The sequence below is a fragment of the Amphiprion ocellaris genome, chromosome 6 (genome assembly GCF_022539595.1).
Source record: "Amphiprion ocellaris isolate individual 3 ecotype Okinawa chromosome 6, ASM2253959v1, whole genome shotgun sequence".
Lineage (NCBI taxonomy): Eukaryota > Metazoa > Chordata > Actinopteri > Pomacentridae > Amphiprion > Amphiprion ocellaris.
In genome coordinates this window covers 16,080,307-16,103,150 of record NC_072771.1, presented here as the reverse complement: position 1 = coordinate 16,103,150, position 22,844 = coordinate 16,080,307, and the positions used below count along the sequence as shown (strand labels likewise).

The 22,844-nt window shown below is 39.1% G+C and overlaps 2 protein-coding genes across 4 annotated transcripts; both read right to left on the bottom strand.

Annotated features, from left to right (window-relative positions):
• Positions 1-2,279: 2,279 nt before the first annotated feature.
• Positions 2,280-8,957, bottom strand: si:ch211-170d8.2 (uncharacterized protein LOC571755 homolog). Its single transcript, XM_023278878.3, has 3 exons — positions 8,540-8,957; positions 7,384-7,528; positions 2,280-7,271 (listed from the first exon to the last, which is right to left on the bottom strand). The coding sequence occupies exons 1-3, from the start codon at positions 8,955-8,957 to the stop codon at positions 6,926-6,928; spliced, it is 909 nt and encodes a 302-aa protein (XP_023134646.1). The 3' UTR covers positions 2,280-6,925.
• On the bottom strand, positions 7,894-21,543 carry hps4 (HPS4 biogenesis of lysosomal organelles complex 3 subunit 2). Of its 3 annotated transcripts, none has more exons than XR_008601993.1 (13): positions 21,256-21,484; positions 19,343-19,433; positions 19,077-19,220; positions 18,850-18,957; positions 17,687-17,803; positions 16,261-16,355; positions 16,078-16,150; positions 12,619-12,743; positions 11,836-12,511; positions 11,587-11,713; positions 11,157-11,268; positions 10,653-10,890; positions 7,894-9,495 (listed from the first exon to the last, which is right to left on the bottom strand). XR_008601993.1 is itself a non-coding variant. In XM_023278858.3 (12 exons), the coding sequence occupies exons 1-12, from the start codon at positions 21,300-21,302 to the stop codon at positions 10,719-10,721; spliced, it is 1,887 nt and encodes a 628-aa protein (XP_023134626.2). In that variant the 5' UTR covers positions 21,303-21,541; the 3' UTR covers positions 9,547-10,718. The 3 variants fall into 3 exon arrangements, 1 of the variants encoding a protein (XP_023134626.2); XR_008601994.1 differs by lacking the exon at positions 7,894-9,495 and adding an exon at positions 11,441-11,467 and having other exon boundaries at positions 10,873-10,890; positions 21,256-21,543; XM_023278858.3 differs by lacking the exon at positions 7,894-9,495 and having other exon boundaries at positions 9,547-10,890; positions 21,256-21,541.
• Positions 21,544-22,844: the final 1,301 nt, after the last annotated feature.

Sequence of the window (22,844 nt, the reverse complement as noted above, 5' to 3'; positions counted from 1 at the left end):
GTCTGAAAGCACAAGAAGAGTCGACTCATTAAAGGAGAAAACGGGAGATATTGTTGGTTCTTCTGTCGCTCTGCAGTTTCCTTAGACTGAATGTCAAGTGTATATTTTAAATGATTTCCTATGTGAGCCCAAGAAGACTTCAATAAACTCCCTCCATCCCCTGGACACAACATATTTTATTACCATGTTAAATCTTTTTTTTTTCTAGTTTTAGTGTAGTTTTTTTTCTCTTTGCTTGTTTAGTTTTGTAATCTGTGTGAAAGGTGCTAAACAAATAAAGTTGAATTGATAAACTGAATAATTGACTAACTCATGATTGTGACAACAGAAGTATTTTCATTGTGATTTAAGGGTTTATTTCATTTTTAAGGTTGGGGTTAAAATCTTGACAGAAAAAAAGATTAAAGAAATAAACTACAGTAAAAAAGCAATTAAATCAAAGGAAAAAAACATTTAATATAATAAAACTTTTAAAAAGAAAATTAAACATTAAATACAATTAAATTACATCAGACAAAATATTTAATTAGATAATTAAACAGAAGCTACAAAGCATGTAATTATGAAATTAAACAAAAATTTTTAAACAAAAACATGAAACATTAAAAATGAAATATTTTAGATAATTAAACATTTAAAAAATACAATTAAACAGAATATTACACATTTAGAAAAATACAAAACATTTAATTAGATTATTAAACCTTTAAAAGTCAAAACATTTAATTAAAAAATTAAATGTTTATTTAGAAAATTAAATCTTAAAGACAATAAAACTTTAAATAGGAATTAAACAGAAAATACAATGAAACATTAAAAAAGAAAATTAAACATTAAAAGGTGGTAAAACATTTAAAAAGAAAAACCTTCTCAAAGATTTAATCAAAAAATTAAACATTGGGAAAGAAAAGGAAATTTTTCAAACAAGCCGATAAAACATCTGAAAAAACAACAAACATTAAAAAGACAAAACATTTCGAAATCAGATCAGACATTAGAACAGAATAAAAGGTGAGAAAAGAGAAAAACTAAACATTTAAGAAGAATCAAACTAAAGATAAAGCCTTTGAAAGGGCACCAGTTAAACTTTAGAAGATCTAATTAAACAGAGGAGACAATAAAACGATCAAAAAGAGCAAAAACAGATAAAAGTCTGAAAGCGTTTTCTAGTCTGAAATGAAAACATCAAGTTGTTTCTTCAAACATTTCCTCTTTCTATGTTCTTGGTTTGACTGTGGACAGATTCACTAAGAACTCATTTCAGAAAACTGATTTCCAAATAAAGTCTACTAGAGGTTGAAGGCATCGATCAAACTAATGTTCTCTGATCTCTGATCTGATCTCCACAAACTTTACTGTTCAGTGAAGAGAATCAAAGTTTGTTGAGGATTTCTAAAAAACCCACAGGTGAAGGTCTGAGAAGAACTCAGATGGATGGTCTAAATGTGAAATCAAGACTCATGGTCACAAGTTTTAAGGCTTCTGTTAACTAGAAAGTTCAAACTAACAGAGAAGTACTGAGAAACTTTTAAGATTTCAGTCCTCAGACTGTCTGAAGGTTCAAACGAACAGAGAAGTACTGAGAAACTTTTAAGATTTCAGTCCTCATACTGTCTGAAGGTTCAAACTAACAGAGAACTACTCAGGAACTTAGAAGATATCAGTCCTTGGACTGTCTGAAAGTTAAATCTAACAGAGAACTACTGTGGGACTTAGAAAATTTCAGCCCTCAGACTGTGTGAAAGCTCAGGTCCTGAGGACTCGGGAGGTCTGGAGGCTTTGGAAAGTCTTGGAACTGAGGGTTCAACCCTCCAGAACAAAGGCTGAAGTCCAACCTCCTGAGAAAAACGGTCGAAACGAGACTCGAGTTAAAAAAAAAAACTCGAAAACGACAAAAAATAGATGATAAATGCGCAAAAAAAAGAAGAATTAGTATCTGAGCGAGTAGCTCAGGAGGTAAGAAGACGGACTACCAAGTGGAGGGTCGCAGGTTCAAGACCCACCACAGGCAATTTTCTTTGTTTGTCTTTGTCAGAATTTGGAGAAAATTTAAGAAGGGGCTGGTCTTGAACCAGCGACCTGCAGCTCCACAGGTAAATCCTTAACTCACTGAGCTACAGATCAGATGAAAAGAAATAATTTCGTCGTCCCTTTGACATCGTAGTTTGTGAAGTCACCACATGGGTGGAGCCAAGGTGGAGTCTGGGTGGAGTCAGGGCGGAGAGTAGGCAGGGAGGTGGGTGGCGGCCTCCCCCCTCTACTCCCCCACCACCCACCACACCTTCCCCCGCCCGACGAGTTCTTCGAGTCTCCACGAGTTCTTCGAGTCTCGACAGGTTTTCCCGAGTTTCTTGAGTTTCCACGAGGTCCGAGGCAGAACAAGTTGTCATGAAGAGATGTTGAAGTCGACCAGGATGGAGTGACTTTTTACAGCGACTAGAAGGAAGACGACTAGAAGAGCAGGTCTTTAACCACCATCCATAAAATCCATGGAGTCGGCTCCAGAGAAGTGAAGGGAGGTCAGCTTTTATCAACCTCCATCCAGATGTTCAACTTGATATCTTTACTTTGACATTTTTAGCACCACAAATCTTTAGTATCACACTTTATTATCATTTATTAGGACTTTCATGGAATCCACCAGTTGATTTAGTTTTTGTTGACAAACTTTATTCTTGTCGTCATGGGACTGCAGTATTTAAAACTCTTCCTTCTATTTGACCTCATGTTTATTAGTTTTAGTGGAGAAAGTTATTTTAATTGTCCATTAGTCTCTTAAAAACCAAATAATAAATTGGATTAGTCAAGAGCTTTAAATTTCTTACTTTGTCACATTTTAAATGACAAAAAAATATAAAAAATAAAGCGTCTTGAGACAATTTGACCTGTAATTGGCGTTACATAAATAAAATTGAATTAAAATTGTATGTATCTTGTAATGTTGGAGTAATTCAGCCATATATGTTGGAAAACACATTTTCTTTGTCCATTAATCTGTCGTTTTCTCCAGTAATTCATTTCTTGTTTTGGTTTATAAAATGTCAAACCCAAATATATTCAGTTTACTGTCATAAAAACCAAAAAGATCTACATTCATGCTGCAGGAAGCAGACAGTATTTCACTTTTTATCTTAGTTTAGTCAGAAAGATAGTTGATAATGTGTGAATTGTTGCAGCTTGTGAGCCGTAGAAGGTTTTAATCTTTGGGGCCGAGTGTCAAAAAACATTTAGAAACCTCATTTAGAAACATCAACAAAGCACTCGACAAAGATTTGAACATCATTAAAGGGAAATCCAACTTTTGCATGACAATGTCTAATTAAAGGACATTTATTTCCAACGTAAATGTGTGATATTCATCCTCTGGAGCTTTCTCTTCACATCGTCTTCCACCTGGACTGGTTTGGTCGGGAGCATGTGCAACAAACATTTGAAAAACTGCACTTTACCATCAATGAATGACACTGAAGTTTAATCTCTACATAAATGAGACTGAGTCTGGATGTGCTGTTCTGTCATTAACTCTTAAGTTTAGGGAAAGTTCAAACAAAAGAGGACACAGTTCAGATAAGACTTGAGAATGAGCTTATTTTGAACAAACATCTCAGACTTTCTGAGCTTCAGCACCTCTAGCAAGATATTTTAACAAGCAACTGAAGAGATCCAGAAGTTGGAGAGAGTTAGCTTTAGCTGAGCCAAAGAACATGTGGGACGCTAACCTAGCAAACATTTCAGACTTTCCTTTGTGAATTCTGAGAAGTAATTTCCTATTTAATGACAGAGCTACACATCTTAACTCAGTCTCATTAAAACAGACTCTAATTCAGTGTCATCCATCCATATTAAAGTGCAGTTACCCAAAATGTTTGCTGCATGAGCTCCAACAAAACCTGTCCAGGTAGAAGGCCACTTTGACAAACAGGAAGTGGACGATTCCAAGCAGATTTATAGAAGGGGGAACCGGACTGTACTAAGTGTGGTCGAGTATAGAGGGGTGTTTTGTGGGTTTTTAAGGCTGATAATGATTATTAGTGAGACATTTGGAGTAGATATTCATTTGCAGTAAATGAAAGAATTTAAAATCTTGGAGTTAAACTTAGAAGAACACAAACTCTAAGAGAAAACTTAAAAGATCTCAAGGCTGCTTAGTCGTGGTCTTTCTGGCACGTACTCTTCCAAGATGAGCCGGGAAGTTTAACACTGATGGAATGACACCAGGTCTAAGCCGACAAACTTCCAATTCCTCCTCAACCCATAGTCTCTGGGAAACCTACATGGAGTAAGAAAAGTAGACAGAGAAGTAATTAAGTCTGTACACAACATATTAGAAAGAAATCATGCTAATAAATTAAGTACAAAGAACCGAATTCGCCAATATACTGGAGATCAGAGCTATTTAATTTGATAAGTATAACCTTGTTTAGTAACATTTCTATTATTTGAGAGCAGTCCTAAAGAACTCCCTGTAATCCCAATCATAAAATGTGTTTGGAGGAAGTACATAGATGGTAATCTGGATATACATGAGGTAGGCTTTATAACTACTATTGGTAGTATTGGTGGTAGTAATAGCAATGTGACTACTACTAGTACTAGTGGTAGTACACTAACTACTGCTGCTGATACTGGCACTGCTACTACAACTTGTAATACTATTACAAATGCTGATACTACTTCTACGACTCTAACAGCTGTTTATACTACTACTGCTGCTTGTACTTTTAGTATTACTACTACTGCTTGTACAACTATACTACAGCTACTATTAATCGTCTGGTATTTGGTTGTCAAGCTGCTAGCTCGCCTTAGCGTTTTGCTAGTGGCTAACTAGTTAGCTCTCATAGACTGGAAGCTCTCAACAAGATTTCATAATGGAAAAAAGAGCCAAAAACTATTCTTACCTATGAAAAGTCATTTCAAGTTTCCTTGTCTCAATCGTACGACGCAGTGTGTAATTGTATGCAGCACAGTGAGCCGGCATACTTGTTGTTTCCGTTTTCACGCCATCGGAATGCACTGAAACTTTGCCCCCACTAGCTTAGCCTCGCTGTAGCACGCAGCTCAAAGGGGCGTGTCCTATCTACTCATTCATATCTATGACAACAATGGTGGCTGCACATAAGGACGCCTGACGTTGATTAGCTGCGTAAATACCATTATATACAGTCTATGGTAAATACGTATGTGAATCCATCATTGGCTGCAGCAGCCAGTCACCGGTCACTCACTGACTCACACTGAAAAATAGCACAGAATGAACTGTTACGTGTTTATTTTATTTACAATTTAGGTTGAATTTTTTTTTTTTTTGTGCGCAGCAGATTTTCTGTGCGTGGAGACCGTGTCAGCAGTGCGCAATTGCGCACGCGCGCAGCTTAGAGGGAACAGTGCTCCCAATGTCCATCTGGCTTCTTTTAATGCATTTTAGCAGTTTCATCTTGCCATGTTGTCTCAAAGAGCAAGCAAGGGTTTTGTTCTTGGACTTCTTCCATAGGGGTTGATGTCGTGTAACGTCTGAGCTGTCACATAACTTCTTGATTTCTATTGATAACCCCTCTGCCAAGTCTGAAGCACTGTTTTTAAAGTTACATTGAACAAGTAGCACACTGTCCCTGGCATCATTTCAGGGAGACTGTCACTGCCACTCCAGTTGGTGGTATAGTTCATTTTGTACCTCCTGATTACTGCTGCAGCTGTGTTTTCCCATATTTACAGTGAACCACCAATCTTCCTGCATAATTTTCATTCTTTTTATGGTCCCACAACGAGATTTTTTTAAACTCGTGTCATTGGAGCCATGATGTAGACGTACAGATAGTCACAGCCCATAGGTCCAAACTTGAGAAAGCTTAGGTGTTTACAGCCCATTTTACAGCTATGTTTATACAGTTAGGCTGATTAGAATGTGTGGATGTGTGTTCAGTAATCACAGGTTTTCTAATCTGTCTGTCAGTGATCACAGCTGTATTACCTTTCATTGCACTGAGTTTCAACTTTGTTGCCTATATTTTCAACACAGTGTTTCTAAAGTCTTTGTCAACATAAAAACTACCCAATTATTGAGAAGTGGTACAATTTTGAATCATTTGAAACTTAAGTGATGCTACACAGAGTTGTACATTACCAAATTATTTCCCTGTTATGCTACTTTCTACTTCAACCTTGCTATGTTTTGAAGGCAAATATCAGATTTTGTATTCCATGACATTTATTTTAAAGCTGTAGATAGTAATTTTTTTGCAAATTCAGATTATAAAAATAAATTAACATATTTTATTTTATTGTAGACTGAACTGCCCACTAGTATATACAGTAACATAAATTCAGTCCAACTGCACCACTAACACAGCAATAGGTGTTTTAAATATATTTGAACGTGATCCTTTTGTACTTTCCATGTGGGGCTTTTACTTGCAACTGAACATTTTTTACATGGTACTATTGCTGCTTAAGTACAGGATCAAAGCGCTTCCTCCACCGCCGTGGAACGGTCACAGCTATGTTCAGCATATTCACAACACATGTACAAGCCCATCGTTTGCTCAGGTGTTGTTTTTTCCACCTTTTCCCACCAACTGTAAAAACTTCTTTAAATGGAAGCACATACCTTAAACGTGTTGTGTATCTAAAAGAGGAACACAGCTGAACAAAGTAGACTGAACTACTTCTTAGAACTGAGGAGGCTGTACACTTCTGTCATGAGCCATTGCTGGAGTTTTAATAACCAAAGAATAACACAATAAACTTACATTATGCCATATTTACAATTTACACATTATATAAAGTTTGCAACACATTTATAAATTAATAGATTTTACATTGAAGTGCATCATTTCCTTTTAGGTTTTGAGACAGCTGTCGGTCTTTTTAGTTTAAACAGATGAAATGTTCCCATGCAGAACACAATCAAGTCCTGACTTCGATGTCATCTGTAGTAGAGAGCCATGAAAGGCGTGTGTGAGAGGTGAACACCGCCAGCTCCACAGGAAACCTCCGATCCAGCCTGACTGCAGCTCAGGACCAAGCCCAGGTCCAGATCAGGCAGCATGTTGGCGACCCCATCCCCCCAGCCATCACCGTCAGCGTGCTTCAGAGCCGCTAAAGAGGGCTTTTCAGCTGGTAGATCTCTGTTGGAGAAAAATCCCACACGTCGCATGTTTACCAAGCTGGCACTGCGTTCAGCACCACCCGCCACCTCCTGCAGACTCTGGAAAAGGAACAGCAGATCCACTCTGAGCTCCACCACGTCACCCCGCGACCCCAGACTGAACCTGAAGGAGGCAGGAGACAACTGGGTTACAACCAGAGCTTAGGCTCCCAAAGGCTGTTGGTTCATTAGATGTTTGTGTCACTGGAGGAATTTGGGTTAGAAGACGTTTGTACCTTGTAGGAAGGCTGTGCTTTGCCATGGATGGAAGCACGGGGCGGATGTCCAGATGTTGTGGGTTGAAGAGGTGAAGGTGAAGCTCAGCTCTTCTAACTATCAGTGATAAAATCTCTCTGGTGAGGATAAACTCCACATCTGTATCTGGTGATGGACAGAAGAAGCAGTTAAATGTCTGTCAGAGTCACAGAGCATCATATCCGGTCGCATCAGGTTCATTTCTAATAAAACTCAGGAATAACAGTTGGATCTTCACCACAAATGTGATGTTTCTGCTCCCAGTGCCTTGCTAATCTGTCAGCAGGATATCTCAACCAGCCTTGGAGGGGACATTAAGCCAGCTAAGACTCATTTGTATGCAGATAACACAGTCTTCTACACAGCTGCATTAATCGAGCCATTAACATTCCCCCAAACTGCTTTTCAGCCGTCAATTCTGCTCAGAAAAACAGCTCGTGACATTTGCCAGAGGACAATCCTGCGCAGTGTCACAGTGTCTTTCAGCACTATGTATGTTTAGTATGTGGCTCCTTAAGTATCTGTTCTATTTTTGTTTTGCTAAATTGTGTACTCATCTTTGCTCATATTCCCTTCCTTTTATCTGAATGGGCTTTATTATCCGGGAATATTACATATATCTCTGCAAAACTGCTGCAGCCACCTGCTCTTCTCTGTCATCCACATCAGAACTTCTAAGACGGTCTTCATCGGGAGACTTAAAAGAGTATCTAAGTGAATTTGATTATTAAAGGAAAAGGATTTCTGGAGCACTGTTTCTACTTTTCTTTGACTTAAAATCAGAGTAGCTTTTCATGGTGGAAATTTCTTAAATCCAAATCTAATCAGCTGGATCAAGAGTCATTCAACCTAAATGTTAACTAGCTGATGGCATCAAGTTGGACAATGTTTCACCAGTGTTAGTGGCCTATGTCCTCAGGGCCTGTCGGTGGCTGATGTTCATAGATGTGAGGATTGCTTTGATTACACAACAGCTGCATTTATATGTTACACTGATGTCTATTTAGTAGAATTAACCACCGTGAACATCAGCCTGGTCTTCACTTTTTCTGATTGGCCTCTGCAACCTCACCCACAAAGAGCTGGATCAGCACAACCCAACAAATTCAAGTTTCCTGTGACATGAATCTGTCCTACCTGCTCTCAGTAGACCTTGAATCCCTTTAACGCTCCTGCAGTTCACTCCTTCCTGACAGCAGCGATAAACCCGCCGCACAAAGCTGAAAAGAGATTTTCCTGGAAAAACCAAACCCCGTGAGGATCCAGGTGAAAACGGCCGAACACGGAGCTGCAACAGTGTTCCATTATCACCGGGAGCTTGTTGCATATTTTCCAGCCAAGGTGCCGCCAGCTCTGCGCATCGCTCCCGGTGCGCCTCCGCGATCCTCCTCCGAGACGCGGCCGTGCGTAAAGCTGGCTCGGGGGATTCGTGTGCAGTTTTGGACAGCTGTGACAGAAATTCCAGCGTGTCCACCGCGCGACCAAATACTCCAAAGTTACTTGTCATCGCTGTGATGAGAAATGAAACAATCCAAATGCAGTTTGAAGAGGCCATGGTGCAATCCCAACTCTCGGCCTTTGGTTCTTCAAGCAGCTTCTCCGTGACGCCACCTCTCCAAATGTTACATTCATGAAGTCTGGTGTGCGGGTTATATACCCTTCTGACAATGGGGGCAACAAACCACTTACAGTTTGAATCCTGACCCTCCTCTCAGTCCCTGCCCCTCTTTTTGTCCGTGCCCTTAACCACCCATTTGACTCCCACTGCTTTCTTTTAATGCGCCTGCATAATGAGGCGCCCCGAAGAGCGCCGACCCGTCCATTCACATTCAGCTACTTAGCTAATGACTCTAATTACTCCATATTTGGATCATCAAGACCCATCTCATTTACAGCACATGCAGCACAGAAACATGCGCGCAGAACATGCACAGTAACATTTTTACAAGCATGTGTGGCTTCAACAGCGGTGCGCACGTACTGCTCCAGGCCATTTTAAAACGAGGCGTTAAACTGAAGGCGGAAAACAAAGAGAGCCGGATTGTGAGGGTCACATGCAGGCCTCTGATGACCCTAAGAAGGACACAAACCCCCTGTGGATTTAAACAAGAAATTACAAAAGTAGCTCACATAAGACTCAGCAGTGAGTGGATCATGTATTCATTTAATTTCCAAAAGAAACGCAGGAATTCACAGTAAATCTCTTCTCAGCAAATGTTGAATACACTCGTTTTTTTTTTTAAACATATGACACTCTCAAGTTAAAAAAGAGTAGCTCAAATAACCAAATTGATAAACACGTTTTCCTTACCAAATGGCTGATTTTAAATGGCAACATTTATAGAAAAACTGCTTTAGATTCAGCAAAAGGAAAGAGTGATTCTGTATAAATAAGTCAAAACAGGCAAATGTTTTATCTTGCCATAGACTAAACTTCTTATTAAAAGCAAAAACACAAACAGGAGCAACACTATATTTGCTGCATTGCTGAAATATAATTTAGGTGAGCGGGTGTAGTGCATAAACATGAGTTTATTACGTCAAAATGATTGGTCTAGATGTAATGGCAATTTCTTTAGCATAACAGAATGTGAAGACGTGAAGAACCGACTCCCACTAACCTTTAACGACCTTCCTATATGTCTTGGCAAATTCATAGCCAAGATCCAAAATAATAAAGAAAATCTCCTTCTTCTCAGAATATGAGTACCATAGATGTTTCACAGCACAGTACATTCTATCATACAATCTGTCACAACAGTGTGGGAACTACAGTCCAACCATTTGGAGTTTGATTATTACCATCACGGATTTTGTGTATCTATGTATGAGGGTGATTAATCACTGATTCATTTTTTAAAGATACCAAAATGTGTGCTGTTCTTGCCATCACCATAGAAGAAACTCACATTCAATAACTTGAAAAAAAAAGCTTTCATGATGCCATCCATAGAAAAATAGAAGACCAAAGCTCAAAGTGGGCTCCTCTTGGTATGTTTTCTGATTCTTTTTATCCATGTGCTTATTAACATGAATAGTAATAAATCAAAGCTAAATCAGTGCTTCATAAATATGGTGTTTGTTGTTTCTAACTACAAAAAAGTCAAAGAAGTGAGCTACCCCTATAGTCACGGTGTAGTTCACACACATCACAGTAACCCACAGCTGCTGCAAAACAGTGGAAGCTTTTAATCATACTCTAAAAATTCCTCAGTCAGAGCGTTCAGATGTAGTTTTTAAGGTTACTCACAGGACAGGTGTTTAAATTTTTGAATCGAGCTCCTCTTGAACACTGAGCAGGCGTTGTGATGATCGGTCAGAGCAGGTTAACCCCGTGTTTCAGCAGTCTGTGTCGGGCCTTGCTGGGCAGTGAGAAAGCGCTGTCCTGGTGGTTAGGGATGCCCGAGTTCCTCAGCGATCCTCCGTGCTGCTGGAAGTAAGTCTCCTGGGCCACGCTGCGGGTTCCATACACAGCAGCACCAGCGCTCCTGCAGTGAAAATGTCAGATACATTTACATTTCAAGCACGAGGCCCAGAAAAGTGACATAATAAAGACATCTCAGAGCAAATAAAGGGAAGCATTTCTCTGCTGGTAAATGTAAGCGTGATCTGTGCAAGTTAAAGGAGGAACATTTAGGATTAGTGGGACGTGATGGTAGACACAATAAAACGACAAATCCATCCCCCACCCCCGACTTCTACTTGAGAGGAGCACGAAACCCCCCAGCCACCAGCACGTCACTGCCATGCTGACCTGATAATAGCCTCCTGCAGAGTTTCAGTGTTACAGAAATGCGAGTGAAGGAGTGATGTGGCTCTGACAAAAGGATGCTCCGGGGCTCCCCCTGGTCGGCCAGACAGGTTGGCTGCAGGGACACACAATAACAGAGGCACATTAACCTGGACAGGCTTGCCTGCTGCACAAAGGAATGCTGATCACAGTCTTACTAATTAGCCGTTAGCTCATGCAAAGACAAATATAAACTAGCAAACCCCCCACCCGGGTCCCTGAGAAGACACACCAGGGCTTGTACTCACTCTAGCAGAAAAGGGAAAACAGGGGAACTGGAAAAGAGAGAATTTTTTAGAAATATTAGAGATGAAAAAAGGTGCAGAGTAAAGTTTGGGAAGCACCAAAGAGTGAATATAGAGAGATACATGAGAGTATATTAAAGGGGTCTTACTTGTCAATGTGCTCTGAATGCAGTCAAAATGGGCAAAGATGTAGGGTCCTGGAGCACCGGGGGCCCCTGAAGAGATGGTCCTCAGATGGGCCTCCAGTCCATTGAGTGAAGCCAGGCTGCTGTGGTACTGGATCCAAACCACGAAGGCGGGGTTGACACACAATACCGAATATTAGCATCACAAACGCAAACTAGTGCAATTCAAATTCTGCTGCTGTCACGGAAAAAAAGTCAACGTTTTTTCCTCACCACTTCCTCCATAGACGCTGCGTCACTCAAGAAATGAGGCTCCACCAGCAGAGCCAACACCAGGCCCTTCACCCGGTGCATGTACAGCGTCATGCCGACCAACGGACTCTCCGCTAAGTTGCCAAAAGCACCAGAGAGATGAGAAGGATCTTTCATCTCTGCCTTGCGGCCTTGATTCCTCCCACCGCAGCCTCCACCGTCTCCCACCAACATCTTATCATCATGTGACTGCTCATTCCCAGAATCAGTCCCTCTGAAGTCAAACACTGTCCCACCAGCTGCGTCACCGTCTCCATTGACATGGGAATTTTCTTCAAACACTGAGCTGTCTCCTTCACTGTGTATCTGGCTGCCTCCATCTCCGCCATTGTGAAAACTGTGATAGTACGACTCCTCCAGCACGTCCTCCTCAGCTTCATGAGGGTGTTTTCCATTCGACAGAGGAGGCCTGAGTGACAGTAGTGAGAGGTTGAGTGAATCAGCTGTACTTTGTGATGCAGTCGGGCTGCACACAGAGTTATCTGATTCTGACAAGTGAGGGCTGAAGGACGTCTTCTGGGGCGACTGGGACGAACTTGGATAAGAAGGTTCTGACTCTGTAGAGGGCGTGTCGGATAGAGTCCTTGACAGGCGGGTCTTCTTCGGAGGGACGTTTTTGCTAGGAGTAGAATGTGAACTGGAAGGTGTAAAAACATTTGAGACAGTCAGAATTCTCTGAAAATGTTACTCAAGCATCCTGTTTTATAGGCTAAGTCAAATACCTTCTGTAAACAAAGATCTCACCTGGAATCTTTGTCGACAGGAGCAGACTGCAGGTACTGGAGTTCAGACATAGTCAAGAATACGGTTGTAGAGCTGACAGCACCACCGAATGAGCTGGATGTGCTCGGTCCATTGAGCCTTTGGCCCTAAGTCAAAACAAAAACACTTGCTTGTCATTTAAAAGTAATAGTTCAGCATTGTACTGGCAATAATGATGTGAGAATCCACACTGATGAACAATAATGTTCTGTAAACAGTGGCACCAGGCCCACGCTGTGTGCTCCATCTGGGCCCAAAATGGATACTGATGACCTGTTACTGCTGTTCACAGCACAGAAAAAGGAAACAAATGTACCATTCTGTTACGAGAGATGTCGTCTCTTGAAAGGAATTTGCATTCATTCGTGTGTGGCTGTGAGTCACTATTAATACGATGGTGGACCTATTTTGTTGACTGTGCAAGAGGACATCAGTAAGGACCAAACAAACTTCACCAAACTCATCAGTGCCAAAGAATATTACGCAGTATGACTCAAGGAAAATGACTTTTATTCAAAGTGTAATTTTCATCCCAAAATGATGTCATATAAACGTTTGATAAAGTGGTATAACAGACGATTAAGAGATCAGTGGACGACCGAAGAGTTCTATAACATTAAAGAAGTAAGAATTGGCAGATAAAACATTAATACAACACTTAAGCCAAGGAACACGGCGTACGTTTGTCAGTCTGTGCGCAACATTAATCGAAAACGGAGTAACGGATTTGGATGGAATTTTCAGGGAAGGTCAGAAATGACACAAGGACCACCTCATTAGATTTTGGCAGTGATGCGGCTTAAAGTCTGGATCCACAGATTTGTTAAAGATTTCTGTATCATTGCAAGATAGTGGCACAGTGTCACTGTAACTATGACAACAAGTGAACACTACATCAGCTGCCTGCTGACGATCACATGATTGTGATCCCACTACAAAGTCCTGATAAATCCGCTGCGGATTTATCGGGACTTATCCATCGGAAATCATTCAACAACTAAGCAGCTTTGGCGGAGTACTGCGCTCTCTGAGTGCTTTTCTTGTTTAGATTTTATTGAGTATTCATGCTAACAAAAATATAACTGATAATTTAAGATCTGAAGTGCAGTTAAATTGCATTTTTCAGACAGCAGCTGGATTTGTGTTGCTAAACTGAATAAACTTAAAATGACATACAGTGTTTATCACTGAACTGACAGTGATCCAAATGATACTACTGTAGGTGTGGTATGAGCTCTGCCATCCATTAGAGTTGAAATGATTTTTAAAACAATATATTTATAGCTTTTGCCATATTTATAATATTATTTGGCTGAAACCAGGAGCCAGTTAGCTTAGCCTAGTACAGAGACTGCAGACAGGTAACAAAATCCACCTGGCATCAGCTTTAAAGAAACAGTCCGACACATAACCCCTGTAAAATGGCTAGATTCTTAGATTTTGGTTTGTGCACAGATTAAAAAAGCAAGATGTAACAGCGCAAACAGCCATTAAACATCACATTGATGGCTATGTTTGGATGAAGTGCTCTTGGTCAGATGCCAAAAACTGCAAAAACTGGTGATGAGGTTGACGGTCTGAGAGGAAAATGTTGTCTCCTCATCCAACAATAGTCCAGTCAGCGCCTCTCTCACAAACCAGGAAATGTTTTTCTTATTATTGTTAGGAAAAACAAATGCATGTGTTTTTTTTTAAATACAACAATACTCAATAATTTATTTGGTTACTAGAAGTTCTTTATAAACACAATAATGTCATTTATGTATATACATTACCAGTCAAAAATTCGGACACACCTTCTCATTCAATGTTTTTATTTATTTATTTATTTATTTATTCATTTATATTATTTTCTACATTGTAAATAATACTGAAGATTAACATTTTTTTGTTTACAAAATAATTCCATATGTATTTGTTTATAGTATTGATGCCTTCAGTATTAATCTATAATGTAGAAAATAATGAAATAAAAACCACTGAAGATCATATTTTTGTCTGATCATGTGTTGTAAGGGAAGCTTATCCATACAGGCCTTTAGAATATAACAGTACACAAAGATCATCCGTGCCTTACTTGGATGGATCACAATTTGTCTTTTGACTCCCTGTTGCTAGAAAGACAAGCAGACAGCCAGAACTTTTACTTTAAAACTATCTTTCAGTCATAGCAGGGATTCTATATGGGACAGCAAAAAGCAATCATTCAGAGTAAAAATATTTCCTGGGAAATAGGTTTTATGTTCTGGTAGGAAAGCTGTTACCCCAGTTTAAAGTCTTTATGCTAAACTAAGCTAAGCTAAGCTAAGCGGCAGCTGTCTCTAGCTTCATATTTAGTGTTTCATTTCTTTATTTATTTGGATGGGACAGTGCATATTAATGAATGTACAATCTCATAAGTTTACACAAGTTTGTAGTAAATAAGCCAGATTTAGCACAAGTGCTAATTTCCATTCATTGTCCCAAACATAAAAGAAAAGCATACAGGGTTACAGATATATTAAAAAAAAAACAAGATAGTAAAAACAAAGGCAATGATGATAAGTGTGTTCTGGCTGGTTAAACATACCGTAAAGTGCTATTATTTTAGTAAAGTGCTCAGATCCTGTCATAAGGTGCTTATAGTGAAAGTATGTTTTTAAACTGTCTGATTTTCTCAATGTTCACGAGTTTGATTTCTAATCAGCCCTGCTTTCTCTGATAGCTATAGGTGAAGTATTCCAGTTTGAGCAACCATTAATAGATAAGGCATTCTGTGCACAGGAGGATTTTCTGAATTTGACTTCACAGTCACCCCTGGTGGCTGACCTTGTATGAGTAATACCACTTCTCTTTTTGATAAAATGGCCCAGAGGCGGTGGCGCCATCCCATTTATAGACTTATATCTTAAGCAAGCACTTTTAAATAATTTGAAATTCTCAAGGCTTAGGAATCGATATTTTTTTAAGATTGCACAATGATGGAATGACAGTGGCTTTTTATCAAACATCTTGATGGCTTTTCTATGAAGCTGTTCAATGGGTTTTAGAGCAGTGGCACAAGAAAATGACCAGGTTGTGAAGCTGTGAGAAAGGATGATGCAGTGGAGGTAGGATTTAGGGGCATCTGTTGTAATGAAAGGCCGAATAGGTTTAAAATTTTGTTATATTGGTTACCTTTTTGTTTTTTAAAATTGAGGTTGGAGTCCAACACAACCCCAAGATACTTGAAGTACAGACATGACAGTGATATCTTAGGTAAGAAAATAAATGAGACAATATCCCAAAATCTGAACTATTCCTGTAATAAGACTTGATTATAATTTGCTCAAATTATTGATCATTAAGAGACTGGTTCAGTTCTCAGCAGGAGAAAAGTTTTACTGATGAATAACAATCTGTTTAAGGGCACTTGGTGAGAAGAGATTTAGGAGATTATCTGAATTTGAATGCGTGTCCTACCTTGGTGTATGTTTCACTCTCATGAACCATGACCTTCACTGTGAGCTCTGGAGACATCTGTGTGCTAACAACTCTTTGGAGGGGAGGAAAAAGGGTGAAAAAAAGGTCAGACTTCACAACCTGTTATTTAAAAAAAAAAAAAAAAAACTGCCACAAGACGGATGTTGTCAAATGTCAGCTCACCGTCCTCTGAAGAGAATACAGCCTGCGAGCACTAGAGGGCAGCGCTGGCAGGCCTGCAGAATGAGGGCAGCTTTGAGCAGGAGAAGAGGGTCAACCTGAGGACAAGAACCAAACAGGCCTTTCAGCTGGCGAGAAAATACTAAAACTTAGAGGTGATAGATACAATAAACTTAGAATATGAATCATTATTTCTATAGTGCCTTTCAAAATCAGAATTACAGGGTGCTGCACAAAAAGAGCTTTACTAAAACCTTATATACTCTATAAGTGGTGGTGGATGTTTTAGTGATAATATAGGGGAGATGCTTCCACAGCATTGAAGTTAAAACAGTAAAAATATGTCAACCTTTCAACAATAAGCAGTTCATAAGATAATAACTTGATCAGTTCCATTCTGACACAAAGACGCTTTTGTGAATGTTGGAATACAAAGTTTTGATCTTATAGTATTTGTATCATTTGATAAGCTTGCTGTGTTTCAGCACGTCTTCAGCAAAAGCTACAGAACTGCACCAACAACAGCACATTTTGCACATTGTATTATCCACACTGTATAAAAAATGTATTTTTTTTTACGGTAAAATTCTGGCAGCTGTGGATGCCAGAACACTACTGTAAAATCACGGTAAAACATTTTCTTCATTTACGGTAAAGAAATGTCTTGATGCTGTTGATTTTACGGTGAAAAAATGTGCTTTATTCAATATTTCACTGTTAAGTTTTAACCTTTTAAAGAAATAGTACAACAGTTAGTGTATTTAACTTTTAATAAGTGTATTTCTAGCAAACATTCCAGTTACAGTTGTCATAAATATTAAACTATATGTCCATTCATCAATTTGACAGGTTGAAACTGTATTTTTTACATGAAATAAATGCAAAAATCACCACGCTACTTGTTGTAAATATTACAGCATGTTTCCATTATCAGCAGAAACTGTGAAAACTCGTATTCTTTTCTGAGAAATAAATGCAAGGATTACAGTACTGATGCCATATATATTATGGCCTGTTTCCATTAAATAACTGTGCAAGAGAAAGGAAATGCAATTTTTTCAAGAGAAAAAAGTTTTTAAAAATACAGTTTTCTCCTAATTAACTTATTTATGGGTGATTCAGTGTTAAATAAACTGTCTCAAACAGTTTTAGAGTTTACAGATTTTTACTGTCATGGTTTGATAGTTTTTCGCCCTAAAATGTACGAGCATTTTTTACAGTGCATATATGTTCTGTATTTACACTAAATATGCAGAAATGTGCCTGTGAGCGTTTGTGAAGACATGATAAGACTGAGCGTTTACACAACACCGCAGGGTTTTGGGACATATCCTGTGTGCATCATTGTGGTGCAGCGTTAGAAAAAGTGGCTGCAGCTTAAAAGCAGAACTGCTCTAAACTGTGTATGTTTGCACCGTAGTGTACATACATTGGTCGAGTCAATTGTTTTCAAGCAGCTGAAGATGTGACACATCTCTGAGGATCCTGACTGCAGGTATGAGAGGTACCGAGCCCACCGAGCCGCCAGAGTCTCCTGACTGTTGAGCTGCAGTGCAGAGAAAAGCACAAATTACACAATAGTAACGGCCTTACTTTGCAAAATACATGATTCAAGATGGCTCTATGAGACAAAAACTAAATTTAACAATGCTAAATGCAGGAAGTATTAACAATGAAACAAATAAATAAAGCATTAAGAGTAAGAACAATGAATTAACAGCCTGTTGGAGCAGCAATTAAATTATGGAATTGTCCCAGTGGTATTAATGAGGTCAACTTAAGGTTTTATTTAAGCATATTCCAACCTGTGGGGCGCAGTAACAGAAAGAAGAGCTTCTGATGTCGGTATGAATTTTTGACACCTATGACAAGGCATGTGAGCTTTAGTAAAACAGCTTTATAGATAAATACAGACAAATGCTGACAGGACAGGGAGGCCAGGTTTTGATATAGTAGGTAATGGTGTGTTCTATGACTATCTGCAGTGATGAAGTTTAAAGAGGACTGATATACGATATCTACAGGTTGTCCGCGCATAAATAACAAACTCATAGTCCAACACCAAAAGAGAAACTGTTTCAATGATGCCTTTTCTCATAAATAAAGGAAAATATGACATATATTTAATAAGAATGTTCAACTTTATTCACAGCTTTGATAACAGCAATCAAAAAGCACACTACCAGTCAAAAGTTTGAACACACCTTCTCATTCAATGGTTTTTATTTATTTGCATTATTTTCTATATTGTTGATTAATACTGAAGATTAACACTTTTTTGTTTACAATATAATTCCATAAGCATTCTTTTATAGTTTTGATGTCTTCAGTATCAATCTACAATGTAGAAAATAATTTAATAAAAAGCACTGAATGAGAAGGTGTGTCCAAACTTTTGACTGGTGGTGTAGCTTCTTTGAGATTCACTTGGCCAGTGCTCTTTTTCTTGTCATTTTGACGTTCAGCTTTTATAAACTGCTCTCCCTTTCTCCATGTTTGGCTGTTGATGCAAATCTTAATTAAAATGAAGACTTTTAATGTAAGTGGGGCACATTAGACGACTGTGGAGCTACTTAAAAAAAAGAACTGCACCTGGTAGCTCTGGCGCACAGAGCCGTTGTAGAAACAAAAGAGGTTTATTAGCCGATCCAGGAGCTCACAGACGCTGACAGTCGGCACGTCCACCGAGCAGCCCAGAGCCTGGGAGGAACATGAACACACACCTCCACAATAACCATCACACTCACGCTCAGGGCAGAATTAAAATGCCATAAAATCCAAACTCAGCAGCTGCTTCGGCCTCCTGTGGGCCCACTCACCCATAAGAAGTCATCTTTCATGCGGATGGCGAACTTGTTGCGCCGCAGCCTGAGTGTCTGAACAGGAGATGAGGAGAGCTCGGACACACAGCGACCCACGCCGGCAAACTGACTGCAGAGCAGCTCCTGCTGATCGAAAGGGGTCTGAGAGGCACATGCAGGAATGATCAGCTCTGTAGTTACACAAGCAACTGCAGCTTAAACTACAATCACACAGACAAACACCCACACAACAGAACCAAACGGATACGTTACGACAGTCAGACCTCCTCGGGGTAGAAGTAGCAGATCCCCCCGCTGGTAGGGTCGCCCTCTCCTTGGACCTTGGATCCATCATAGAGGAAGAAATAATTACACCTGCAGAACAAGCACACACAGAGACATCCAAATCATCGTTTGATGGATAAAAGGCAAACACAACTGACGGCACAAGATGCAGATTCAAAGAAGCATGACACATTAGAGAGTCAAGACTGAGGCTGTTGTTTTATACAATCAGAACCATCACAGGCTTGACAAGAATTCCAAGCATTTATTAAAGCTGCTGCTCTGAAGACGTCAAGCTACGTTTGCTTTAATGTGCAGAAACATTTCTGTTTGGTGTACTATAATAAAAAAAAAAATAAAATCTCCTCTCTTTACAGCATGACACACTAGAGTAGAAAATTGATTTTACAAACTTAGAGGCAAATTTCACTTGGTACAGTTACTTCAGTACTGTAGAAATTGGATCTATTTATGTTTCCTTTAGTCTTTTCTTTTCATGTCACTTTCTACTTCTGCTCCACTAAATCTCTGAGGGAAATGTTGCAGTTTTAACTTCCTTCCATTTCTCTGACAGCTTTAATTAAGTTTCAACATTTTTACATACAAAACATAGGAAAAACTGATCAAATATTATGCTTTATTACTTATCAGTTTGTACGAGTACAACAAGAAGTCCATCCTCAGTCAGTCTATTGGCAGAAAATTGGTTAGAAATGCACTTGTGACGGCATATCTCGCTATTTTCAGAACTTTTAATGAACCACAGACTGTGGATCTTGTTTCATTGAGTTTGGTCATGTGCTTGAAAATAAAAGTCAAATTCCAAACATTTAAAAATAAAGCTGCTCTTCTGGAGACATCGAGTTATGAAAGACAGCACATTCACTTTAATGTGCAAAAACATTTCTGTTTGGTTTATGGTCATAATATGTCTCCTCTCATCATAGTAGCCTGAAGATTTAACAGAAAAATAGAGCAGAGTACTACTTTGAAGTGAATTTGTTCAAGTACCGTATTGAAGTGCAAATCTCAAGTACTTGTACACCCCTTTCTACTTCTACTCCACTGCATACCAGGAGGAAATATTGTACTTTTAGCTTCACTACATTTATCTGACAGCTTCAGATAGTTTGCAAGTTAACAGTTTGGCGCACAAACTATATGAAGAACTTATAAAATATGTTCAGCACAGCTGTCAGTCAATCAGTTAGTCTAATGATAGAAAATTGGCAACTATTTTGATGGACAGTACCGTTCAAAAGTTTGGAGTAACTTTGAAATGTCCTTATTTTTTAAAGAAAAGCATTTTTTTTCAATGAAGATAACATACAGTCTAGACATTATTAATGTAGTAAATGACTATTCTAGCTGGAAACAACATTTGATGATTAGAATCCCCTTGTGCAATTATTAGCACGTGAATAAAAGTGTGAGTTTTCATGGAAAACATGAAATTGTCTGGGTGACCCCAAACTTTTGAACGGTAGTGTACGTTTAGCACACATTTTTCAGTCATTTCCCAAAACAAATAATGAACTGATCACAGAAAGTGATCTGCATATTAATTAATACTGAAAATAGTTATTATCTGCACTGCAGTCTGGATATAACAAAAATGATCTCAAACAACTACACCAGTAAAATTCTGTTTTCACATTTCTACATGAGCAATAATAATCACAATATGCAGTAGTGACCCACTGTGACAGCCACAGGGGGCATTTTTCTGCATTGACTTCTTATACTTTTGATTCTATAGGCACATTTCCCCGATCATTGCTACGTTTTTTTTACAATAGAAAACATTTTAAAAGCAGGATTTTGACCTGTAGGAGTACTTTACTACAGCAAAACATGTAAATACTCCCTGCAGCCTGTTGCTTGTTTCTGGACTGAAACTGAGTCTTCTTACCTTCTTGAGTCCGGCGGTATAAGCTCAGCCATCAGTTTATCTTGCATCCATGTATTTTAAGCCACCTGAAGGTTTCCTCTGACTAAAAAGTAGAAGTAAATATTTCACTCGGAAGTTACAATTCCTCCTCCGGACCGGAAACGATCAGCTGTCGGCTCTAAAAACCAAATTTACACGTTAAACCCGACAGCAGAAGACAGAGCTTCGTCAGACCACTGTTTGTGCTGCTCTGGCCTTTAAAATGAGCCAGTGAGAGGGGAGACCTGAGGAATGCAGGTCAGTCACACGCAGTGGAAGTCATGTGAAAGTACGGCGAGCGCTCAGGGACAAACCAGGGAGACGCGCACACTTCAAAAGCAACCTTTGAAAGCCATACAAACAGAGAAAGTAACAAAGAGCATCCATTCCTTGTTTTAAACAAAATCCAGCACAAGAACATGTCCTGCATGCATAACTAAAGTCCAGCTGAAAGTGTCAGTGTGTCACGTGACATCATTAGCTGTTTGAAATGAAGCTAGAACTCACTTTAAACTTCTGGGTATCTGATTTTTATTGAGGTTTATTAAAACTTAGAGTAAATACTAGCTTTACGGACAAATGTTAAACTATACAGTACAGAAAGCACTAAGGTCCCGTGTGTAATGGTTTTACAACGATCTAGTAAAAGGTAGTTTGAGCCTCTGCACTGCTGTCATTTAGATTTACTGTTAATATTCACACAGCAGAAGGAGCTTTCATTTACACAGGTGTATTTACTGAAGACTTCATTTTCTTTTTGCATACGCTTCATAATAACTTCATCAATGTGGATGTAGCTTTCCACTTTACATCCTTAAATTATACCCAATATCCCACATTAAACACCTTAACACGAAAGATAATAAATAGAGCTCCAGAGCAGTGCATGTTCAAGCTGGAGGTTTTCTTTAGAGTGTCCTTGAATATATCCTGACAGTTTAGGATAATGTTCTTTATTTCTTCTCACACATATTTATGAGTCTAGTTGTAAACAGTCACTGGAGATGTCCAAAATGGACAAAATCATTGCAACAAGACATTTTTAGTAGGCTAGTTGATATTAGTTTTCTCTTCAGTATCATTTGCGTGTTTTGTTCCTGGGAAATGCTGCTGCAGCTGTAAGAGGCTGCAGAAATATCACATCATCACTGACAGTGACAAGGTATGACTGGGTGTGTGGTAAAAATAATATCTATTTAATGGAACGTGGTAAACCAAGACTCAGCTGTAAACATTAATATGAGCTGCTTTTTCAGAAAGAAAGAAAACACAGTCATATATCTAGAGAATATCGCACGTCTCAAGAATGACAACACGAGGATTTAAATAGGTAAAGAAAACGCAGCTTGACGATTAATTTCCTTTTGAATAATGATGGATCCGGTTTTCAGCGCTCGATTGAGAATGTCTTCAGGAGCGGACTGTGAACGCGCACAGCTCCGTTAGCCAATGGCTGCATTAAAACCCAGCAGGAATCAGCTGTCTGGTCGGAGGAGACTCTCCGAACATGTCGTATATATTTCGAAGTCTGGATTCAGGTTTCTGTCTGAGCTTCGCTCTTTATCTTTGGA